The 20,143-nt window shown below is 41.3% G+C and overlaps 1 protein-coding gene across 1 annotated transcript in view; it reads left to right on the top strand.

The window, feature by feature from the left end:
* Positions 1 to 5,643, top strand: part of SLC35G1 (solute carrier family 35 member G1) — a 16,124-nt gene extending 10,481 nt beyond the window's left edge. Inside the window, exon 4 of the mRNA XM_006090049.3 lies at positions 4,793 to 5,643. Coding sequence (XP_006090111.1) covers positions 4,793 to 5,531 — 739 coding nt within the window. The 3' untranslated portion in view covers positions 5,532 to 5,643. The remainder of the gene's footprint in view (positions 1 to 4,792) is intronic.
* The last annotated feature ends 14,500 nt before the right edge of the window (positions 5,644 to 20,143 follow it).

Below are 20,143 nucleotides of genomic sequence, written 5' to 3'. Positions count from 1 at the left end.
CCCTCAGAGATGTTCAACTGCCGATTTAGTTGGACATCCTTCTCGCAATCCAGGACTGCTGGCTCCTAACCACTAACCTGCTTGCCGGCCTGCTCGCCCCCAACTGCCCCCCCGCCGCCAGCCTGCTCAACCCCAACTGCCCCCCCCTTGCTGGCCTGAAGAGAGAGTTCAAGAGGGCGTGAAACCGTTAAGAGGTAAACGGGTGGGGTCCGCGCAGTCCGCCCGGAGGATTCAACCCGGCGGCGTGCCCGTGGACGGTGTGAGGCCGGTAGCGGCCCCCGGCGCGCCGGGCCCGGGTCTTCCCGGAGTCGGGTTGCTTGGGAATGCAGCCCAAAGCGGGGTGGGAAAACTCCCATCTAAAGGCTAAAATACCGGGCACGAGACCCGATAGCCCAACAAGTACCGTAAGGGAAAAAGTTGGAAAAGGAACTTTGGAAGAGAGAAGTTTCAAGCCTTTCTGAATCCGAGGCCCCAGCCCCGTGGACGGGTGTGAAGGCTATCCGTCCCGAGTACAGGGGCGCTTACCTAGGAGTCCCTGTTCGGGTGCCATATGCTGGGGTCCAATTCCCAGGGGGTCCCGGGGGTCCCCCAAAGGTGTGAACCGGAGCCGGCAAAGAATGAATGACATGGAAACTGGGTTCAGTTCATCAGCATAGCGAGGTTCTCCCTCCAGGATCTCCAGCGAAGTTCTGGGTCAGGATCTCCAAACCCAAGTTCTGGTGCCCATGTTCTCTCCGCTAGGTTCTCCAGCCAGGTTCTCCAGGGTTCTCCAGCCAGGTTCAGTCACCCAGGTTCTTTTGCCATGTTCTGTCTAGGTTTCTCCCAGTGAAAGTTCTGTAGCCAGGTTCTGTCCCAGGATCTTTTTGCCATGTTCTCTGGCTAGGTTCTGGTTAGGGAGCTGATGAGGAGCTGATGAGGGATGTGATGATCTGATGTTTATTGTCTTGTTACATCCGTATTTATACCAGCCGATTTTAATCCTGTCAATTTCTATTACAAAGGTTAGGGGCGTTTCTTATCTCCATTCCAGGGGAGTAAAGATTATGTAGCTTAACTACCCGCCTGGCACTTAATTAAGGGGTTGTATCCCCTCCCTAACCTCAGGGAAAGATCCCCACCTGGGGAAACAACCTTTCTCGGAGAGGTGACCTTGGTTAAAACACATGGCGCTAAAGAGAGCAAACATATTAAGAACAATATGCTATATATGCCAGGTCCCTTGAAACATATGCTGTGCAGATGTTTCTTTCCTGCAGCGACTGTGTCAAGCAGCAAGGATGGACCGGCTCCCGGCAAACCGAGATAAAAACTAACAATAGGCCTGCTTATAGCAGCCATGCTTTTACCACCTTTTACAGGACTTAGTCCATCCAGCATTCCACAGGAATCCCTTACAATCCATAGGGGCAGGCCATTATTGAGTATGCCCATTCAACATTAAAATACATACTAGTAAAACAAAAAAGGGGGAATATGGGACTCAAGAACCCAATGAAATATTAACACGGGGGAGAGGATATGCGTGTATTTCTACCCCCACAGGGCTGCTGTAGATTCCAGCTCGTCGGATTGAACTCTATCATCGCATGGCACAGTGACTACCATAACTCTCTGGCCAGTATAGTATAACTTTTATTAATAATCGTACTGACAATAGCCTGATTTGCACCACCTACCCCTATGTCTTTGTTATGGGCCCCGATCTACTAATAAACCATAGTTCATCTTTTCTAATACAGGTTAGAAAGGAAGCTTATTTTACATCCTGTATTACCACTCTGAATATTACTTCATTGAACATCAGCACTATTATGGACTTAGAAGACAAGCAGAAGTCCTGATACCTGTTAATCTCACCAGGAAATGGCAAGGCTCATCAGCTATCGAAGTCTTAGAAAGAGCTTTGAGTCAATTACGGCCCAAAAGATTTTTGGGAATGGTCATTGCAGCCATTATTTTGGCTGTTATTCTTATAACTGCCAGCATCGCTGTGATGGCCCTTTCTGAGTCTATGCAGATAGCCACATTTGTAGACCATATGGCCTATGATATAACTAGGGAATTCACTATACAACAGCATATAGGTCAAAAAATATTAGCTAGACTACAGGCAATAGAGGCAGCCATTGAATAGGGAAAAGACAGGACACTATAGCATACGGGCAAGTGCTTAATTGTGATTGGGAGCATAAGCACATATGTGTCACACCTTTGAAATGGAACAGTAGTCACCATCATTGGATTGATGTTAAAAAGCATCTATGGAAAGTCTTTCATAATAACCTTACTGAAAAAGTAAACATGTTGCAAAGGCAAATTAAAGAATTCTTCTTTGCTATCAATAAACATGGAAAACAGACCATTGCTTAGAATATGGTAAAGGAGCAATTAGAGTGGATAGACCCCACCACATGGTTTCCTAAAATCAATTGGTACCTGATCAGACTAACAATTAACTGTCATTGTAATTCTCTTTCTTTTTCTTACTAGAGGCCTGGTACATGAAATTCGTGCATGGGTAGGGTCCCTAGGCCTGGTGATTAGGGCCAATTGGGGCTTTCCTTCATTCCACACTGTCCCCTGGTGGTCAGTGTACGTCATAGCGAGTGATTGAACTCCCAGTCGGACTCCCGAGGGGACACTTTGCATATTAGCCTTTTATATATATAGATAGTCTACAAAATCAGAACTCAAACAGTGACTGTGCTTCGCAGACCCCAGCCTTCCAAAGAAGAAAGTTCACTACCTCCGTCTGTCTTCTGCAGCCAGCAAAACAAAAAGGGGGGAGGATGTGGGAAAGCACGGGACTTGGTTGGAATGTCTGTAAAAAGGATTCTCCGAAAGGTTGGGGGCCTTTGAGGGGACCTTGCCAAAGGTGACAGCCCCTACCTTGACTTTTCCAAAGAAGTCCGATCTCCCAGAGTGCTTTGCTAGAATCTCTATGTTTACTCTTTAAAGACCTGACCTTGTAGAAGCATACTTTCTCAAGGATACTTACCCTACTGATTATATCTAGAGGTTAATTTTAGTTCAAACTGTTATTACAATAAAAAACCAATGAGGCAGTGCCGGAGGCCGGTCCATCCTTGTTGCTTGACACAGTCGCTGCAGGGAAGAAACATCTGCACAGCATATGTTTCAAGGCACCTGGCATACTGTTCTTAATATGTTTGCTCCCCTTCTTAGCGCTGTGTGTTCTAACTAGGGCCACCTCCCCGAGAAAGTTGTTTCCCCAGGTGGGGATATTTCCCTGGAGTTAGGGATTAACGGGACTAAGGAAGGGAATAAATCAGTAAAACCCCCTAGTGTTACAGAAATACTGTGTACTACTTATGAAGAACTTAGACTAAGACTGTTGGCAATAAATTTGGGACTTGCTAGGCCCACATCCCCAGGGGTCTACCCACCAGAGAAAGCACCAAAGCCTATGCCCCTGAAAACCTGCCTATGCAGGGCAGTCCCAAGGAAGACCATCAGCAAGGCTAAAAGGACATAACCTTTACTTGGGATAATCTCCTTAAGTTACTTCCTTGTAGCTTAACAGTAGAACAGTAGAGTAGTGACCTTGGAATGGAGATAACAAACTAGCCCCAACCTTTGGAATAGAATGGATAGGATTAAAATCAGCAGAGCTAGTTAGAGATAAGATTTTTGGCAAAGGTCAGATAAGAAACTATGGACATGAAACAATGAACTGTAGAAGGTCAAGGGAGGACCCAAAACATACCATGATGTAACTATAGAGGCATGCTTATAGGATCAAATGGTATAAATACAGATGTAACAGGAGAATAAAGAGAGAACCTGGCTATGCTGATCATCTGAACACTGTCTCCATGTCCTTCATTGATCGCCGACTCCGTCCACACCTTTGGGAACCCCTGGATCGCTGGGGCTGGACCCTGGCAAGGCAGGCAAATGGGACTGCTTTTACTTCTAAAGTAAAATAGTCCCTTAGCCTCTCTTTCACAGAAACTTGTGTCAGATCAATCTGTTCATCTGTCATTTGGGGTCTGCTGGTCAGTCACAGCAATGTATTAATACTTTAACAGCTGATTGTTGTTACATTTTGAAAATGAAGTGTATTTTAATAAACACTGCCTTTATAATTATTCAAAGTGTGTATACATTTTGGGGGACATCCTGTATATACATGTAGCAAATAATATCTAACATGAGAAAAAAGAAAAAATACAACTGTATTTACTTAAGTATAATGATACTGTTTATGTAGTTCTCTTGTATTATTTTTGCTTATACTGTGAACACTTTAATGTCATTAGCTATACTTAGAAAACATTTTTTAAGGGATATAATAGTTGTGGACATTATCATATTTAATTTGCTATTCCCCTATTTTTGATAGCTAAGGCTTCTAAAATATTTATTAAAAACTAGAGGCCCAGAGCGTGATATTCGTGCACTGAGGAGGGGGTCCCTCAGCCCGGACTGCACCCTCTCACAGTCTGGGAAACCTTGGGGGATGTCCGACTGTCACCTTAGGCCCTTAGCACTGTCGCAGAGGCATGACAGGCTCCCACCACCGCCAGTGCACTAGTCAGCCGTGAGTCCAGCCTCTGGATGAGCGGCACCCCCCCTGTGGGAGCGCACTGACCACCGGGGGGCAGCTCCTACATTGAGCGTCTGCCCCCTGGTGGTCAGTGCGCGTCATAGCGACCGGTCATTCCGCCGTTCGGTCAATTTGCACATTAGCCTTTTATTATATAGGATTGTAGTTTAAAAACAATTAGCAAGTTTTGTTTAATATGCATTCCTTCATTTGAATTTCCAGAACTGGGTTTATAGGCCCAAAAGATCTACGAATCTTCCTCATTCTCGGAGGAGTCCTCGGTTCTACCGCCATGATCCTTTTATACTACGCTTTCCAGGCAACATCCCTCGCTGATGCCACGGTTGTCGCGTTTAGCTGTCCAGTGTTTACATCTATATTTGCTTGCATATTGCTCAAGGAAAAATACAGTCTTTGGAATGTTCTCTTCATCGCATTCGCCATCACCGGAGTGATCCTCATTGTGAGGCCGCCATTTGTGTTTGGTTCCAACACTGTGAAGATGACTGGAAGCTACTCAGATCACGTGAAGGGCACATTGGCAGCACTTGGACATGCCGTATCTAATGCCTTGACTCTCGTTATCCTCAGAAAAATGGGGAAATCTGTGGACTACTTTTTGCCCATCTGGTTTTATGTAATGGTTGGCCTTGTGGAGAGCGTCATCATCCTCTTTGTATTAGGACTGTGGAGGCTGCCGAACTGTGGGATAGACAGGCTCTTTCTCCTACTAATCGGGTTGTTTGGTTTGGCGGGTCAGGTGTTTCTCACCAAAGCCCTTCAAATAGAAAAAGCTGGGCTAGTAGCACTAATGAAGACCATGGATGTGGTTTTTGCTTTTATCTTTCAGGTTATTTTCCTGCATGATATACCAACGTGGTGGACTGTGGGTGGCGCACTCTGCGTAGTAGCCAGTAGTGCTGGAGTGGCCATTCGTAAATGGTGCCAGGGATCCAAATGAAGCATCGTTGCGGAAATGTGTATTTTTTACAAGTCCACCTTCACCAAGTACAAAAACACCACATATGCACATACCTGGAAAATCAGCACTTACTTAATTGATTATATTTAATAAATTTCATAGTTTAAGTATCATTTTTGATATGGTATGTCTTTTTTTTTTCATCCTCATCAAGGATATGTTTATTTATTTATTATTTTTTTAAATTAAATCTTTATTGTTCAGATTATTACAGTTGTTCCTCTTTTTTCTCCCCATAGCTCCCCTCCACCCGGTTCCCACCCCACCCTCTGCCCTTACCCCCAACCCCCACTGTCCTCATCCATAGGTGCACGATTTTTGTCCAGTCTCTTCCCGCATCCCTCTCATCCCTCCCCCCCCCAAGAATAGTCAGTCCACTCCCTTTCTATGCCCCTGATTCTATTATAATCACCAGTTCATTCTGATCATTAGATTATTCACCTGATTTTCAGATTCACTTGTTGATAGATGTGTATTTGTTGTTCATAATTTGTATCTTTACTTTTTTCTTCTTCCTCTTCTTAAAGGATACCTTTCAGCATTTCATATAATACTGGTTTGGTGGTGATGAACTCCTTTAGCTTTTTCTTATCTGTAAAGCTCTTTATCTGACCTTCAATTCTGAATGATAGCTTTGCTGGATAAAGTAATCTTGGTTGTAGGTTCTTGGTATTCATCACTTTGAATATTTCTTGCCACTCCCTTCTGGCCTGCATAGTTTCTGTTGAGAAATGAGCTGACAGTCGTATGGGTACTCCCTTGTAGGTAACTGAGTTTCTTTCTCTTGCTGCTTTTAAGATTCTCTCTTTGTCTTTTGCTCTTGGCATTTTAATTATGATGTGTCTTGGTGTGGTCCTCTTTGGATTCCTTTTGTTTGGGGTTCTCTGCGCTTCCTGGACTTGTAAGTCTATTTCTTTCACCAGGTAGGGGAAGTTTTCTGTCATTATTTCTTCAAATAGGTTTTCAATATCTTGCTCTCTCTCTTCTTCTGGCACCCCCATAATTCGGATGTTGGTACGCTTGAAGTTGTCCCAGAGGCTCCTTACACTATTGTTTTTCCGGGTGGGTGTTTTTTGCTTCTTCATATTTCAAATCTTTGACTTGATTCTTGCGATCTTCTAGTCTGCTGTTGGAACTCTTTATAATATTCTTTTTTTTTTTTTTTTAAATATATATTTTATTGATTTTTCACAGAGAGGAAAGGAAAGGGATAGAGAGTTAGAAACATCGATGAGAGAGAAACATCGATCAGCTGCCTCCCGCACACCTCCCACTGGAGATGTGCCCGCAACCAAGGTACACACCCTTGACCGGAATCGAACCTGCGACCCTTCAGTCCGCAGGCCGACGCTCTATCCACTGAGCCAAACCGGTCAGGGCTCTTTATAATATTCTTTATTTTAGTCAGTGTATGCTTAATTTCTAGTTGGTCTTTTTTCATAACTTCGAGGGTCTCACTAGATTTCTTGAGGGTCTCACTAAATTTATCGGCGGTTTCTAGAAAATTCTTGAAAAACCTTAAAAGTCTGGTTTTGAACTCTATATCCAGTAGTTTGCTTTCCTCCATTTGTGTCATTTATGACCTGTTTCTTTGTCTCCGCATTTTTTATGCTTCCCTGTGTTGATAGAGTGGCTTTCTGTGCTAGGTGTCCTATAAGGCCCAGTGGCTCAGCCTCCCCAATTACCGGAGGTGGACACTCTTGGTGCACACCTTTGTGGGCTTTGTGCACAGTCTTGTTATAGTTAAGTCTTGATTGTTGTTGGTATCACCTCCAGGCCAATTGGCTGTGAGAATCAGCTGTGTCTGCAGTGGGAGAACTTTTGTGCTGGAGACACCCTTCTGGGGCAAGACTTGCTTCAGTGGGGCTTTGGTGCTCACTGAGTCTGCCCCCTGAGTGTGTCCCTTATGGATCTGAGGAGTTGTAATGTGGATGGTCCCACTCTGACCACTGGGTACACTGGCTCTTGGATCTCTAGGGAGGTGCTAATTTAGCCTCTGCCTGAGGCTACCCAGCAGGAGCCCAGCTGTAAAGCAATGCAAGCTGCTGTGGGGCCTTGGGCCTTCTTTTGGAAGTTCTGGGTTTCTCTGACCCAGCTGCAGTTTGTTAGGTAATTTTCAGATTGTAAATGGCCAGGCCTTTCATATGCAAAAGCCTCTGCGCACAGCTTGGGTGGGGCGGGGTCTCAGGAAATCAACAGGGCGGAGCAAGCAGCTATGGCTGCTCCTCAGTCCTACCCTAAGAGGCCCCGCTTCTCAGTGTCCCGGTAATCGCTGCAAGTACCTCTGAGAGAAAGCCGCCCTCGAGTTCTGCCCACTGCCAGACAGTCCAGTTTCTCCTGTATGAGTCTGGGTCCCCAGAGACTCGCCCGGAACTGGAGTTCAGAGCAGCTGAGAACTTGAGACTCCCTCCCGATTGAAAAAGACAACCGTGTCCTTAGCTGCCAGCCCTTTCCACGTGCGCCTCGTCCTCAGTTGCCAGCCCTTTCTGCGTGCGCCTCCGTACCTCTGCACTTTACTTCCGCACCTCCTCTGAGTCTCAGTGTGCTTTTCTCTTTCCTTCTACTTGTAGAATTTCCACTCAGCCAGCCTTCCTGTGGTTCTGGATGATGTTTGTTTTGTCTTTTAGTTGTATTTTTGAAGTTGTTGTGCAAGGCAGCAATTTCCAGTGTTTACCTATGCCGCAATCTTGGTTTCCTCCGAATATGTTTATTGATTTTTTTTTTTTTTAGAAGAACAGGGAGAGAGAGAAACATAGATTAGTTGCCTCCCCTATGAACCATAGTCAGGAATCGAACCTAAGTATGTCTCCTGACCAGAATTGAACTGGAGGACACTCCCAACTAACTGAGCCAACAAGCCAGGGCTGAATATGCTATCTTTAATTAGTGAAGCATAGCCTGTTGGGGTGGCATTGGTAAGGACAGCTCATTAGTTCAAGAAACACTTTAAAAAATGTTATGACTCTAATATAAATATATGTAAGTTTTTAAAGTGTATTTTTTGTAATGATGGAATTTAGGTCAGGAGGAAATTTTAGATGCTCTTTTAGCAGTGTAGAGGCTAAGAAACTTATCAGTAATAATGCTGCTATGATTAGTATGTTGAAAATTCATTAGAAACATAATTCCATTTAGGAGGCCAAAGCTGAATGGTGCCTACTTAATGGTGTTAAAAATACAAATAAGGTAGCCTTATTTTCAAGGCTTTTATAAATGATTATTATTCTTTTAATCCATATTTGTGCCTTTTCATTTTAATGCCAGACTTTCTTATATATAAACATTTTGAAAAGTTTTTAAATCACCAAATTTGACTAATAGTTTCTCTTTCAGTGGCATTAGCAACTGTAACTGTCATTCTATAATTTTAATTGTCTTCTGATTTTTGGGGTGTTGTTGTTTTTTTTGTAAGCCACACTAAGTTGTTTATTTTTATTTTTCATTTATTTTTAATATTTTTTTTATTAATTTCAGAGAGGAAGGGAGAGGGAGAGAGAGATAGAAACATCAATAATGAGAATCATTGATTGACTGCCTCCTGCACAAACCCTACTGGAGTTCGAACCTGCAACCTGGGCATGTGCCCTTCACCGGAATCGAATCTGGGACCCTTCAGTCTGCAGTCTGACGCTCTATTCACTGAGCCAAACCAGCTAGGGCTAAGTTGTTTATTTTTAATCACAAGAAAGAAATCTTGACATGGCCAATGTGCACATTTCCATCCTAAAGTGTTTTCTCACTAGAAATGTGATTTTTCCGTAAATTCCCTTTGAATTTATAGTGTGATGCCAAATAAAATTTTCTTAGGAATTTATTAGATTGAACCATTTGAAATGACAGAGATTTTACCTTTTAACTTACAAAACACATAATTTCTTATGGTTCACCCTAATAGATACCTCCCTTACCCTCTAAGCCAAATACTTAGAGGACTTCGGAATATATATTTTAAAAACAACTTTCTAAAGTTCAGCAATCATATTAAACTTATTTTTATAGTATTTTTGCCTTATGGGATTATTTGTAATAATACTTCACATTATATGTTAAATGTAAAGAACTATGAATTCTATGGTTGTTTGACTTTTGTAGTTTCTTGAATAGAAAAAATAATCTATTAAATTCTAGTATATAAGTATGATATTAAATGTCAATGCTGTATCATGATATTAATATCATGAAATAAAATGACAAGTTTCATATCTGGAACTTTAGCAAGCCAATACTCTGCTGTTAAACAGAGAATTGAATATTTAGGAAAGCTTGGGAATTAATAAAAAAGTGGGAAATGCATCCAAATGATCTTTTTGTAACAATGAATCCTTTATTGCTGAAGCTACAATGGTCTCCAGATCTTTGTCAGATGTAGCATCTGTTATTTTAAGCCTTCAGATTTGAAAGATTATAGGTTCTTTCCCACCCTTTCATCACAGTTCTTCCAAAGTAAGAAGGAACTTAGCTTCTGAGGTTTATGCCTTAGTAAGAAAGGATCTTCTCCAATAGTTCCAAGAGGGAATTTTTGGTTTACTGATCGTTCCAAATGCTCCCCATCTGACAAATCCTAAATAAAGTCTATTTAGGGAAGTCACACTATCATAACTTTATCCTAATTCACAATATAGGAGTTTAGACTTGCAAAAGCATCATTTTGCAAGCATCTTAGATAATTATAGAATCAGCATGTTAGAGCTCAAGGGTTAAAAATCCTCTTGTAGGAGCCACACTACATAGATAGGAATGCTAGGGAGGGGACCTGCCTGAGGCCTTGAAAGTTACATCCCTTTGGTCCTGGAAACTAGAGACATTTTATTTCAACAATGTAGTTTAAGTACTTGAATGTCACAATATATGACCAAGGTTGGGGGAAATGTTTCTTCTCCCAACTTTTATAGGGTGTGATTCTTAAATACTTTTATAATGTCCAAGGTATATATAAGGATATGTATTGTAACCATTATGGGTGTGTATTTTTTGCAAAGATTGTAGTTTATCTTGAAAAGGGAAATATTGTCATAAATTGTTTTTATTTTATAAGTACTAATAAAGTGAAAAAAGCGCCATATTTTGGTTTTTATGACTATAGCAAATGTGCTAGCTAATATAACTTCCTTTTTCATCCATGTGCTTCAGAATTTATTTTATAGAGGAGACTGACCTCTGGCCACTCAGCTGTGATGTACTCTTCTAGTTACAAACTGTCCCTCTGAGACTGTCACATCAAATCCAGTATCTCTAAAGGCTTCTGTTCCAGTGAGGACTTCATTGTTCTAGACCAGGGGTGGGCAACCTTTTTGTGAGTGCGTGCCAAAACCAGCAAAATCTCTGACTCAAAATTCTTCTGCGTGCCAACCCTAATTTTTTGAGAACATGTTACGCCTACTTGATATCTCTTAAGGTGTACGTATGTGAAGAACCTTGAAGAAATAATAAAATTCATTCGAGCGACAAAAACAGTATATGATGATGAAAAATACATTTATTTTTTAATGTATACATGTACACTGATAGTCCGACAGAAAACTTTATGACTCCATTTGATATTATCAGTGGGACTTTTGCTGCTGCATCACTGATGACAGAGATTTTACATCAGGTTTATATTTCGTGACCTTCAGAGATATGCACGAGCTACTACTTTCATCCGTCAGGCTACTCCTATTATAAGACTTAACAAAATTCATCACTGAGAACAAAGATTCACAAGCGTATGTGGATGAAACCAAAACACTGGTCGGATCTAGGAAGGCAGGGAGAGTTAAGGCAGAGGCATAGAAATTGCTCTTCCCCTCTCTGGTCAATCCATGTCTATGGTCTTTAAGATAACTTGTTATGTAAAATTATTTATTTATCTAAGATGCACCTACACTGAATTTATCTGAAAAATAAAAAAGTCGATATTAAGAAAAAAATTGTAAATGGAAGATTATAAGAGAAGGTTTCGCGTGCCAGCAAAAGTTACTGGCGTGCCATGTTTGGCACGCATGCCAGGGGTTGCCCACCCCTGTTCTAGACCCTTCAAAGCTTGGAACAGCTTTGAATTCTGTACTTGCTTCCATAGCTAATTTATTACTAAATTGTGGAATGTGTGTCTTAAAGTGGTGTGGATTCATTCTTGGCCATTTCCACTGGTACCACCTTAGTCCAAGATTTATCATTTTAGCCCTAACTGGTTTGGCTCAGTGGATAGAGCGTCGGCCTGCGGACTCAAAGGTCCCAAGTTCGATTCCGGCCAAGGGCATGTACCTTGGTTGCGGACACATACCCAGTAGGGAATGTGCAGGAGGCAGCTGGTCGATGTTTCTCTCTCGTGGATGTTTCTAACTCTCTATCCCTCTCCCTTCCTCTCTGTAAAAAATCAATAAAATATATTTAAAAAAAAAAAAAAGAAAGAAAGAAAAACACAGGACTAACAGCCAAATTTAAATTTCAGACGTAACTGGGTGTCCTATATTATAAAAAAACAACAACAAAAAACAATTTATCACTTCATAACTGAATTACCACAACCAGGTATCTAATTGGGTTACCCATGTCTAGACTCTTCCACTCAGATCCTTGTCACACTGCCATACTCATCTTCTGAAAGCCCCGCTTTCATTGTTACTCTGGTTACTGTGGTGAAACCACAATGGTGCCTTATTATACACCACACAGCATCACATCCTAATTATTCATCTGGCTCTATTCCTATTTTTGGAACTTGATTTCCCATGTCCCAACACAAATTTGATACTTGGACGAATCTTCCCACCAATTCCCACATTTGCCAAGAGATTCCTTCCTGTGTTTCTCCTGGGTTCTTTGCCTCCTCTTCTCTGCCTTCTAAAGCCTCTTAGCCTTCAATAACTCAGCTTGAGCTTTTGTTTCTTCCACTATCTGCTGCTCCTTCCACCCACACTAGTCCACCTTGGAAGAGTCCATAAAGCCCTGGATTAGGAATCTGATGATGTGAGTGGTTTTATCAATGTCCAGCTGGGCAAGTCACTTAGTATCCCTGAGCCCATTTTCCTTGTTTGGTTCATTTGTTAAATAGAGTGATGTTACCTGCCCAACCCGTGTTACAGATGAGTGCCATAGAAAAGACTGTAGACAATAAAGGAGGACAGAAATGCTAAGTATGGAACTGGCTAATATTATAGAGTTGAGCAATCACTCTCTCTTCAACATGATGCCTATGCCAGGGTCCTTATTCCTGAGTAGTCTCACCAGGAACTGTAAGAACAGCCTTCCGGATTACAAACCTCATTTGGCTCTCTCCTGCTAGCACAGAATTTTATTGCTGGGCAGCTCTAATTTCCTGGCTGATCTGTAGGGCTGCCAAGCGTCATCAGCTGTTTTATGCATAGGGGTTGCCACCTTTCCAATTCTGGCTTTAGCTCTAGCCCTCTGTATTACACTTGCCTCTGGTGAGGGGCATGAGCCTGATTCTCTGTGTGTTTCCCATGCACTATTTTCTGTACTCAGCATAGCTTTTCTACCCATTTATTTGTTCACCCAATAAACCTAATTGGTCTCTTGAAGGTAATCTAGTGGGAAGAGTCAGATATTCTGGATAACATGCTGACCTCTGTCTAGATGTAAGGTGTCATGTCATTATTGGGCATTAGAACTGGGATAAGCTGGACATGTGAAACCCCAAGCACTGTTATAAGGCCCCTTTTGTCACTACATCAAATCTCATACAGCTACCATAATTATTCTGGTCCACAAAGAAAGACCCATTCAAGGGTTAGCCTCACTTTGAACACTAAGTTTGGAGCTGAACTTTGAAAACCAATTCACAAAAAGCTCATGAGCCTTGGCACTGCCCATCATCTCCTGGAAGTTGGAGATGGGGCTTTACAACAGGAGGATAAGGAGCAGCCATATGTGGTGTCAAGACAGGCAGAAAGAGTTGTAGCACAGAAGTCCAGTCCATAGAAAAATGGTCCATGGGTTTCCCAAGGTTCCCTGCCAGCTATCATCTATTAAGCCAGATTTGGAACAATACTAACAATGTTCTTCTCACTCATTTTAAAATAGTTTTTTCCACAAGAATGTTATTTATGTTAACATAAAATAGAAATGTTTTTAATAAATAAATATTTTAATTTTTAGTTTGCTTACAAATATGGTAGATATCTCTTATATAAAACCCACATAAACAGAAACTCTTTGAAGTCCTCAGTGATGCTTTAGAGCAGTGGTTCTCAACTTTGGCTGCACATTAGAATCACCTTGGAATCTTTTTAAAATCCTTATTTCTGGGCCTCCACTCCGGAAATTCTGTTTCTTTGTTATGGGGTGAGGCCACAACATTAGTAACAAAGAAACAGAATTTCTGGAGGATGAGGCCCAGAAATCAGGATTTTAAAAAGATTCCCAGGTGATTCTAATGTGCAGCCAAGGTTGAGAACCACTGCTTTAGGAGGTAATTATTTAATAAATTAATTTATTTATTCTTCAAAAGCATTTATTCTTTTTTTAAAAAAATTATTTATTGTTGAAAGTATTACATATGTCTCCTTTATCCCCCATTGACTTCTCCCTGGCCACTCCCGCCCCCCAGCACATGCCCTTGCCCCACTACTGTCTATGTCCATTGGTTATGCTTATATGCATGCATACAAGTCCTTTGGTTGATCTCTTACCTGCCCCCCTCCCTCCCTTACTTTCTCTCTGAGGTTTGATGGTCTATTTGATGCTTCTATGTCTCTGGATCTATTTTTGTTCATCAGTTTATGCTGTTCATTATATTCCACAAATGAGTGAGATCATGTGATTTTTATCTTTCTCTGACTGGCTTATTTTGCTTAGCATAATATTCTCCAGGTCCCTCCAGGCTGTTGCAAATGGTAAAAGTTCCTTCTTTTTTTACAGCAGTGTAATATTCCATTGTGTAGATATACCACAGTTTTTTAATCCACTCATTTGCTGATGGGCACTTAGGCTGTTTCCAAATCTTAGCTATTGTAAATTGTGCTGCTATGAACATAGGGGTGCATATGTCCCTTCTGATTGGTGTTTCTGATTTCTTGGGATATATTCCTAGAAGTGAGATTACTGGGTCAAATGGGAGTTCCATTTTTAATTTTTTGAGGAAACTCCATACTGTTTTCCACAGTGGCTGCACCAGTCTGCATTCCAACAAGCAGTGTATGAGGGTTCCTTTTTCTCCACATCCTTGCCAGCACCTGTCATTTGTTGACTTGTTGATGATAGCCATTCTGACAGGTGTGAGATGGCACCTCATTGTCCTTTTGATTTGCATTTCTTGTATGATTAGTGATTTTCAGCCTGTTTTCATATGTCTCTTGGCCTTCTGTATGTCCTCTTTTGAAAAGTGTCTATTTAGGTGCTTTGCCCATTTTTTTGAGTGGTAGGAGGTAATTACTTTAGATGAGGTCATTAAGATGCAGCCCTCCCTATAGAATTAGTGTCTTTATAAGAAGAGAAAGAAACCAGAGCCCTCTCTCTGCCCATGTAAAGATACAGCAAGAAGGTGGCTATCTGCAAGCCAGGCAGAGGGCCCTCACCAGGAACCAATTCTGCCAGTATCTTGATATTGGACTTCCTAGCCTCCAGACCTATAAAAATAGATATCTGTTGTTTAAGCCACCCAGTCCATGTATTTTGTAATAGTAGCCCAAGCTGACAAAGACAATTTATAATTTTGAATTTCCTGGTGACCTTATTAAATTATGTAAAAGGAAATGTGTGGAATTAATTTTAATAACATATTTTATTTAAGTTAATATATCCAAAATATTATCATTGCAAAATGTAATAGATATGAAAATTATTAGTAAGATACTGTGCATTCTTTTTGTCACACTAAGCCTTCAAAGTCTGGAGTGGATATTACAGTCATAGCTCTGTTTGCGTCCAACCGCAGCAGGGGTCCCCAAAGGTGTGGACGGAGTCGGCGAAGAAGGAATGACACGGAGACAGCCTTCAGTTGATCAGCAGCCTAGTCAGGACCTCTAGCCAGGATCTCCAGCCAAAGTTCTGGTTAGGATCTGATGTTTATTGTCTTGTTACATCTGTATTTATACCAGTCGATTTTAATCCTGTCAATTTCTATTGCAAAGGTTAGGGCGTTTCTTATCTCCATTCCAGGGAGTAAAGATTATGTAGCTTAAGCGTGATTGTTTGTAGTTAAAGTGATTAACTACCCACCTGGCACTTAGTTAAGGGGTTGTATCCCCTCCCTAACCTCAGGGAAAAATCCCCACCTGGGGAAACAACCTTTCTCGGAGAGGTGACCTTGGTTAAAACACATAGTGCTAAGGGGAGCAAACATATTAAGAACAGTATGCCATATACGCCAGGTCCCTTGAAACATATGCTGTGCAGATGTTTCTTTCCTGCAGTGACTGTGTCAAGCAGCAAGGATGGACCGGCTTCCGGCATAGCTCATTTCATCTGAGACGAGCTACGTTTCAGGTGCTCAGTGACCACATGTAGCTAGCAGTTACCATGTTTGACAGCCCAATTCTACAAAGTGCTGGGAGGAAAAGAGGGGTTATAATAATAACCACCATTTCTTGACCCTGCTATTTTCCCTTAAGAAAGACTTCCAGATGCAGAATTACTTGATCAAAGGATATTTTCTTGAATTCATATACCTATTGCCATTCTCACTTTTTAAAAGGCATAAAAGCTCTGGATAAAGGTCTCAAAGTAAATACACTCATAATCTTCTTTCCTGTACTCCAAATCCATAACAATGAGACATGATATAAAAATACATGTTTATCCCTAGCTGGTTTGGCTCACTGGATAGAGTGTCAGCCTGTGGACATGCCCGGGTTGTCAATCTGCAGTGGGGGACACGTGGGAGGCAACCGATTGATGATTTTCTCTCATCACTGATGTTTCTCTCCCTCCCTCTCCCTTCTTCTCTAAAAGCAATAAAAATGTATTTAAAGCTGAACTGGTTTGGCTCAGTGGATAGAGCGTCCGCCTGCGGACTGAAGGGTCCCAGGTTTGATTCAGGTCAAGGGCATGTACCTTGGTTGCGGGCACATCCCCACTGGGGGGTGTACAGGAGGCAGCTGATCGATCTCTCTCATCGATGTTTCTAACTCTCTATCCCTCTCCCTCTTCTCTGTAAAAGGTCAATAAAATATATTTTTTTAAAAATGTATTTAAAAAATACATGATTATATGCTTCTTTCAAAATATAAGAAGAAAATTTCAGCAGCTCAAACTAAGAGTAAAATTTAAACAATAAACAAAGTATAAAGCCACAGGGACAAAAGGTAGGACTGGAGCCAGGCAAGCAGGGCTGGAGTTAAATACCTTCTGTAACAGGAACCAGAGCTGGGCTTCCTACCCAAGAACAGTGGATGATAGAACTTCATCCATGCATCTAGAATTGTGGCAGAAATCCACAGCAGAGTCCCCTTCTGGTCTGTACCAGGTAAAGTGTCACCCCAGACATGGAGAGCTCTGAGGTGAGCTGCAAACATATGACCTGGGTTGAGTCTGGTCAACCCATGAGACCAAGGCTAAGGCAGCTAAGAAACTGCTTCACAGATAAGAGAAGTATGCAACAAAATTCCCACACAATATGAGCTTTCCAGGAAAAGTTACAAACCACACTTGATACAATAAAAATAGTCACAAAGGAGAGGTTTTTATCCCAAGGTGACAGAAATACAATATAAAACCAACTTAAAATAAAGCCCTGACCGGTTTGGCTCAGTGGATAGAGCGTCGGCCTGCAGACTGAAGGGTCCCAGGTTCGATTCCGGTCAAGGGCATGTACCTTGATTGCGGGCACATCCCCAGTAGGGAGTGTGCAGGAAGCAGCTGAATCGATGTTTCTCTCTCATCAATGTTTCTAACTCTCTAACCCTCTCCTTCTCCCTTCCTCTCTGTAAAAAAATCAATAATAAATAAATAAATAAGTAAATAAAGTTCTGTCTAAAATCTTCAAGGAAATAAAAGAAGATATCATTAAATCAGAAAAGAGATCATGAAACTAAAATAGAAAATTATAAAAAGAACATTAGAAAATTATCAACTCCCAATGTAAAAATGAAACCATCTTTTAAAGCAGTGGTTGGTTCTCAACCTTCTGGCCCTTTAAATACAGTTCCTCATGTTGTGACCCAACCATAAAATTATTTTCGTTGCTACTTCGTAACTGTAATGTTGCTACTATTATGAATCGTAATGTAAATATCTGATATGCAGGATGGTCTTAGGCGACCCCTGTGAAAGGGTTGCTCGGCCGCCAAAGGGGTCGCGACCCATAGGTTGAGAACCGCTGCTTTAAATTAAAGGAACTGTACTTCACTACACTGACAGAAGAGGGTGATATTGAACTAGGAATGTAAATTACTCTAACTCCCTGAAATAAAAAGAACCATCACAAAGCCACAGGAAGCTACACTAAGAGAGGAAAAAATGAGAATCAAAGCATCTTAGCTGGAGAAAATTCTTAGCAAAAAACAACCACAAAACACAAAATTCCAAATGGGATTAATATCTTAAAACAAGTATTTGGAATATGAAAAAACACCTGAAGTTGGAAATTAAAAATTCAAGAACAGAAATGAACAAAGCGATAGATAGATAGATGATAGATAGATGATAGATAAATTTATCAACCAATGATAGAACTCAAGAAAGAAAAAGCAAAATCATCTTAGGGATTAAGGCTAAATTATAAGTACCCAATGGAGAATAGACTTCAATGAAATTTAAACAACAATAATAACTCACCAAACTCATAGAAAAAGAGGTCAAATTTGTGGTTAGATGAGGGTGGGGGAGGGGTAATTGGAGGAAGGTGGTCAAAAGGTACAAACTTCCAGTTATAAGTAAGTACTAGGGATGTAATATACAACATGACTATAGCTAACACTGCTGTGTGATACATAAGGAAGCTGTTAATAGAGTAGATCCTAATAGTTCTCATCATAAGAAAATTTTTTTCTTTTTATTGTATCTATTGAAGTATGGTAGCAATCATTTCAGATTGAAACTGTAGTTTAACTCTAACCCTGTTGTTTGGCTTAACAATAGAAAAGTTACTTTGATTTTCTGAATTGTATAAATTATCCCATTCGATTGAATGACTATCCCATTGATTGTTATCTTACTGGTTTTAGAAAGCACCTTCCTCTGTACCTGGGAACCAGGACAGCACAATTATCCTAAATTGTTTTAGTGGCCACAGATGGTGCGTTCCAGTTGACTCAGTGGTCCTAAGACCAGGACAGTGCAATTACTCTAAATTGCCTCGATGGCTCTAGATCAGCCGTGGGCAAACTACGGCCCGCGGGCCAGAGCCGGCCCGTTTGAAATGAATAAAACTAAAAAAAAAAAAGACCGTACCCTTTTATGTAATGATGTTTACTTTGAATTTATATTAGTTCACACAAACACTCCATCCATGCTTTTGTTCCAGCCCTCCGGTCCAGTTTAAGAACCCATTGTGGCCCTCGAGTCAAAAAGTTTGCCCACCCCTGCTCTAGATAATGACTTCCTGCCAACTCAGTGGTTCAAGACCCGAGGGCTCTAGATAATGTGTTCCTGTCAACCCAGCGGTCCCAGATGATGTGTTTCTGTCAACTCAGTGATCCCGAGATCCAAAACTGTAATTAACATGCTTAATTTCTGCTTCTGTAAATTGCTTTTTTGCGAACCAGTTTCCTCATTCCAAACCCTGAGATGTAATCAATACCTTTGTGATTTTTTGCCTATATAACCTTGGAGCTGCGACCATCTTACAGCTATGAGATTTGGGAATGCCCCCTCATAGTCCCGGATTGCAATATGTGTGACTCTTTAATTTGACTTCTTGAGGTGTCCTTCTGTGATTCGCGGGGTACATTACAACACTATATGAGATGATTGATGTTCACTAAATGTATTATGGTAATAATTTCACAATATATGCAAATCAAACCATCACACTGTACACCTTAAACTTATACATGTCAATTATTTCTCAATAAAACTGAAAAGGAAATTTAAAAAAAAAGAAAGAAAGAAAGAATGGTGTTAGCATAATGATTGACACATAGAATTCATGGAAAGCTCTCAACTAGAAAGACCACTTTCATCCAAATACAGAAGGCCTCCCTGTGGTCACCAAAGAACTGTAGCAAGCAGGGAACCAACCCTGTTTCTTGCTTATTCACTCTCTTTTCCTTTCCTCTTGAGTCTCCTTTGGATGGAAAGTAGTGCGTTTTTGGACCTGGCTAATCATCATAATCTCTGGGAAAAGAGTGTTACAACAATACAGATCTAGTAAACCAAATATGCTGAGCATGGCAAGGCCTCAGAGAAGCCAGAGTCACGTCATGGGAAAGGCATTAGGGAAGAGATAGCTTTGACTGATGGCCAATGTTTGCTTGAGAAGATTGGGAAAGGTTTGAGCACTTTAGAATAATAAGTCCCTACGGGCTTAGAAGCAAGAGAAGCATGGCATGGGAGGACACTTACTGTTAGAAGGCTCCTGAAACTCAGAGACAGTGTTGTTTCTGGATCTGGTGGCAAGTTCAGGAACATTCCTCCCCAGCTCTAACACATAGTTTCAAGTTTCTGCTGCCAGACGCCCCTCTGGAAATAAGCATAGGAAACATCTTATAGGG

This window comes from Myotis lucifugus, unplaced genomic scaffold, assembly GCF_000147115.1.
Source record: "Myotis lucifugus unplaced genomic scaffold, Myoluc2.0 scaffold_66, whole genome shotgun sequence".
Lineage (NCBI taxonomy): Eukaryota > Metazoa > Chordata > Mammalia > Chiroptera > Vespertilionidae > Myotis > Myotis lucifugus.
This window is presented reverse-complemented; position numbering and strand designations above follow the sequence as displayed.